The 4,784-nt window shown below is 55.1% G+C and overlaps 1 protein-coding gene across 1 annotated transcript in view; it reads left to right on the forward strand.

Annotated features, from left to right (window-relative positions):
• ACACA (acetyl-CoA carboxylase alpha) overlaps positions 1-4,784 on the forward strand; it is a 114,098-nt gene that overhangs the window by 99,271 nt on the left and 10,043 nt on the right. The window contains exons 51-52 of the mRNA XM_057383265.1: positions 45-222; positions 1,507-1,834. Of these exons, the coding sequence (XP_057239248.1) occupies positions 45-222; positions 1,507-1,834 (506 nt within the window). The remainder of the gene's footprint in view (positions 1-44; positions 223-1,506; positions 1,835-4,784) is intronic.

Consider the following 4,784-nt stretch of genomic DNA (forward strand, 5'->3'; position numbering starts at 1 on the left):
TGTCCCCAGCCCATGTATGACACACATGTCCCCTCGATCCCCAGACATGTATGACCAGGTGCTCAAGTTCGGCGCGTACATCGTGGACGGGCTGCGCGAGTACCGGCAGCCGGTGCTGATCTACATCCCGCCCCAGGGCGAGCTGCGGGGCGGCTCCTGGGTGGTCATCGACCCCACCATCAACCCCCGGCACATGGAGATGTACGCTGACCGCGACAGCAGGTACGGCCGGGGGATGGGCACTGCGGGGTCTGTGGGGTCACTGTGGGGTCACTATGGGGTCACTGTGGGGTCACTCACTGCTGGGGGATGGGCACTGTGGGGTCACTATGGGGTCACTGCGGGGTCACTCACTGCTGGGGGATGGGCACTGTGGGGTCACTATGGGGTCACTGAAGGGTCACTGCTGGGGTCGCTGTGGGGTCACTGTAGGGTCACTGATGGGGTCGCTGCTGGGGCCTGGGCACTGGGCACTGTGGGGTCACTATGGGGTCACTGATGGGGTCACTGCTGGGGTCACTATGGGGTCACTGCTGGGGTCACTACGGGGTCACTATGGGGTCACTGCTGGGGGCTGGGCACTGTGGGGTCACTATGGCGTCACTACAGGTTCACTGCAGGATCACTGCTGGGGTCACTGCTGGGGTCTGGGGTACTACGGAGTCACTGCTGGGGTCACTATGGGTTCACTGCAGGGTCACTGCTGGGGTCACTATGGGGTCACTCACTGCTGGGGTCACTATGGGGTCACTCACTGCTGGGGGCTGGGGCACTATGGGGTCACTGCGGGGTCACTGCTGGGGTCACTATGGGGTCACTGCTGGGGTCACTATGGGGTCACTGCTGGGGTCACTACGGGGTCACTTTGGGGTCACTGCGGGGTCACTGCAGGGTCGCTGCTGGGGGATGGGCACTGCTGGGGTCACTATGGGGTCACTGCTGGGGGATGGACACTATGGGGTCACTACAGGGTCACTGCAGGGTCACTGCTGGGGTCACTGCAAGGTCACTGCTGGGGTCACTGCTGGGGGCTGGGGCACTATGGGGTCACTGTAGGGTCACTATGGGGTCAGTGCTGGGGGATGGGCACTGCTGGGGTCACTGCTGGGGTCACTATGGGGTCACTACGGGGTCATTGCTGGGGTCACTCCTGGGGTCACTATGGGATCACTGCTGGGGTCTGGGGTTACTCCTGGGGTCATTCCTGGGGTCCGGGGTCACTCCTCCTGTGATCACTCCTGGGCTCACTCCTGGGGTCACTCCTCCTGGGGTCACTCCTGGGGTCTCTCACTCCTCCAGAGGTTCCCTGTGCCTGGCACCGTTTGTTCCCATGGGGTCAGACGCTCCCCAGATGGAACCTCCTGGGTGTTTTTGGCCAGGAAAAACCAGAGCTCAGAGTTCTCCCGTTGTTTTGTCTCCCTCCCTTTCTCCTCACACGCTTCCCAGCTAACACAGAACGGTTCCATTTTGTGTTTGGTGACCTGGAAGTGCCTCTCTCTTTTCCAGAGGGGGGATCCTGGAGCCCGAGGGGACGGTGGAGATCCGATTCCGCAGGAAGGACCTGGTGAAGACCATGCGCAGGGTGGACCCGGTGTACATCGGCCTGGCCGAGCGCCTCGGTACGTGGGACAGCTTCCCAAAGGACACTGAGGGGTGGGACAGCTTCCCAAAGGACACTGAGGGGTGGGACAGCTTCCCAAAGGACACTGAGGGGTGGGACACCCTCCCTGGGGACACTGAGGGGTGTGACAGCTTCCCAAAGGACACTGAGGGGTGGGACACCTTCCTGGGGACACCCTCTTGGGGACACCCTTCTGGGGACACCCTTCTGGGGACACCCTTCTGGGGACACTGAGAGGTGGGACAGCTTCCCAAAGGACATTGAGGGTTGGAACACCCTCCCTGGGGACACTGAGGGGTGGGACACCCCCCTGGGGACACCCTCCTGGGACACTGAGGGGTGGGACACCTTCCCAAAGGACACTGAGGGTTGGGACAGCTTCCCAAAGGACACTGAGGGGCGGGACACCCTCCTGGGGACACCCTCCGGGGACACTGAGGGGTGGGAAACCCTCCTGGGGACACCTCCCTGGAACACTGAGGGGTGAGACACCTTCCCAAAGGACATTGAGGGTTGGAACACCCTCCCTGGGGACACTGAGGGGCAGGACATCCTCCTAGGGACACCCTCCTGGGGACACTGAGGGGTTGGACACCCTCCTGGGGACACTGAGGGTTGGGACACCCTGCTGGGGACACTGAGGGGTGTGACACCTTCCCAAAGGACACTGAGGGGTGGGACACCCTCCCTGGGGACACTGAGGGGTGGGACAGCTTCCCAAAGGACATTGAGGGTTGGAACACCCTCCCTGGGGACACTGAGGGGCAGGACACCCTCCTGGGGACACCTTCCTGGGGACACTGAGGGGTGTGACGCCTTCCCAAAGGACACTGAGGGGTGTGACACCCTCCTGGGGACACCCTCCTGGGGACACTGAGGCATTTCATCACAGCCATTTCCAGTGTTATTCACTGTTGTCCATCTTGGGAAGGAGCCCAGGTGACACCAGTGCCAGTGTGTACATGTGAGGTGACATCCAGCATAGCCAGGGTGTGGAGCATGGTGGGGTTTGGGGCTGGTTTCTTTCTTTTATGATATTTTATTGCCTGGATCTCACAGCAAACCCTTATTACAAAGGCCTGAGTCTGATTTCCAGCTCAGCAATCGCTCAGATCACAAAAACCTCGTGGGCCAAACCCTCAGTGGGCGTTGTTTCACATAACTSAGGGTTTGATCAGAGACATTTGGGGCTGCTGGGCTGTCACAGAGAGTCTGGGGTGGTTTGCAGCAATRATATCCATGTGCTCCTCAGTTTCAGGGGTATGAGGAATGTTATCCATGGCTCACTCGTGTCATTGCCACACTCTGAGTGATCCCAATWCTTGCTGTACCCTCAGCATCCCAAAATACAGAGTGTGCAGCAAAGTGCACTTAATATCAGATATGTTCTCTCTCGGGGGAATAGGCTCTTTAAATAGTTCTTTACTGGCTCTTACTGTAAGAGTATAATCTTACAGAGGCTCCTTTTACCTCCAAAATTGACTGCATTTCAGCAGAGGGAGAAGCTTGAGATGTGGGGATGGYTTGAATTTATAAAGCCTTTTGGGATCCTTCAGGAGAGAAAGTGTTCTGCAAATGACTGATAAATCCTGGCTATTGCTGCAGTTACATTTTATTATTCGGGTTTTTTTTTTTTTTTTTTAATTTATGGCAGGGCAACAATTTGTATACAAAGCAACCCTCCTGATAGGCCTGGGGAAGGGAATAACACCGGGTGAGGGGTGCTGGGATCAGAGCAGGTTCTGCTCATGCCTTTGACTGATCCAAGGTGTTTTCTCACTTTTTAAATGATCTTATGTTTACTGTTTGTTTTCTCTGCCTGTGGTGATCATTTTCTGGGTAAGGAGCAGGTTGGGTTTGGCAGAGCAGCTCAAGGCAGCAACTTTTTATCCAAGTTTTATCTGAATATCACCTTCACTGACTGCCCTGGTCACCTGTGTGTGTGCAGGACACCTGCAGGGCACCCTTGGACCCTAAAAAACCACAGGGGGAAGGATGGGATGGGGTTTTCAGCCAACAGCCCCAAAACCCAGCCCCATATGAGCAGGCAGGAGCCTGGCCGGGGTTTTTCCTCTTTTTTTCCTCTTCCTGCACAGGGTAATTACTCCCAGCAAACTCCATAGACTTTAATTAAAATGACTGCAACACAAGAGCGAGTCACTTACAGCTGTACATAGGGAGAGCTCTAAAAGCTTCAGTCACTGATAAGCATCTCCCTGAGATGGATCGTAATTGCTCCCAGCACCGGGCAATCATTGCTGTTGTTTCTCCACTAATTCCATCCCAGAGCAGGAAAGCCAAGATTGCAGGACATACTGAATTGCATAATTTTTTCTTTTTTTTTNTTTTTTTTTTTTTTTTTCTTTTGCTGGTTTTCTTTCTGGCCAATTTAAAATTTGTCAAAGTCGGTCTTCTTCTGGATCACTGCCCTTTGATATTTCGCGCACTCCATTTGCCACAAACAAGCCGCAGGGCCGCAGTTCATGCTGACTCCAGCAGAAGCAGAGAAAGCTCCATTTATCTTACACTGCCTGCTGAATTCTTACTCATTAGCTGGGGGTTCACTGCCTCTCTTTAACCCCTGAGTGGCTGTCATCCCTCCCTGAGAGCGGGCGAGGGAGATGCTCTCCCACTCGGGGCTGGGCTGGGGAGTGGGAGAGCAGGGAAGGCTGGCACAGATTGAATCATTTGACATAAATCTGTTCATTATCAATTCCCCGGCACGATTGCTGAAATGTTGATTAGTGGTTTATTAAGGTGTCACTCAGAGCTGGGCTGTTCCAGCAAAGGGCAGGGGGACAGGGGATGGCCCTGGTCCTGTCCCACGTGGGACAGGGACAGAGGGGTCACCCAGGGATGTGGGAACTTTGCAGACTGAGGGTTAAAAATGCAGAAATTCAGTTTGATTTATTTACTGCAATTAGACTAAAACACRGAGGAGCAGAGTGAAAACAGGAATTCTGTGCCTGGTGCCAGAGGAACAGAGAGATGGGGCAAAAAGGAGTGAAGGGGATGGCAGAATGGCTCCAGCCAGAGCAGCACTGGATGCTGCATTTCTGTGTTTCTTGTAGGAGCATCCAGTCCTCTCCTGATGCTCTCCTCCCTGGTCCTGTCAGGTGTTGTCTGTGTGCTGGAATGCATCTCTAATTTTATTTAATTTATT

This window comes from Malurus melanocephalus, unplaced genomic scaffold, assembly GCF_030028575.1.
Source record: "Malurus melanocephalus ecotype Western Australia unplaced genomic scaffold, MMel_1.1 scaffold_617, whole genome shotgun sequence".
Taxonomy (NCBI): Eukaryota; Metazoa; Chordata; class Aves; order Passeriformes; family Maluridae; genus Malurus; species Malurus melanocephalus.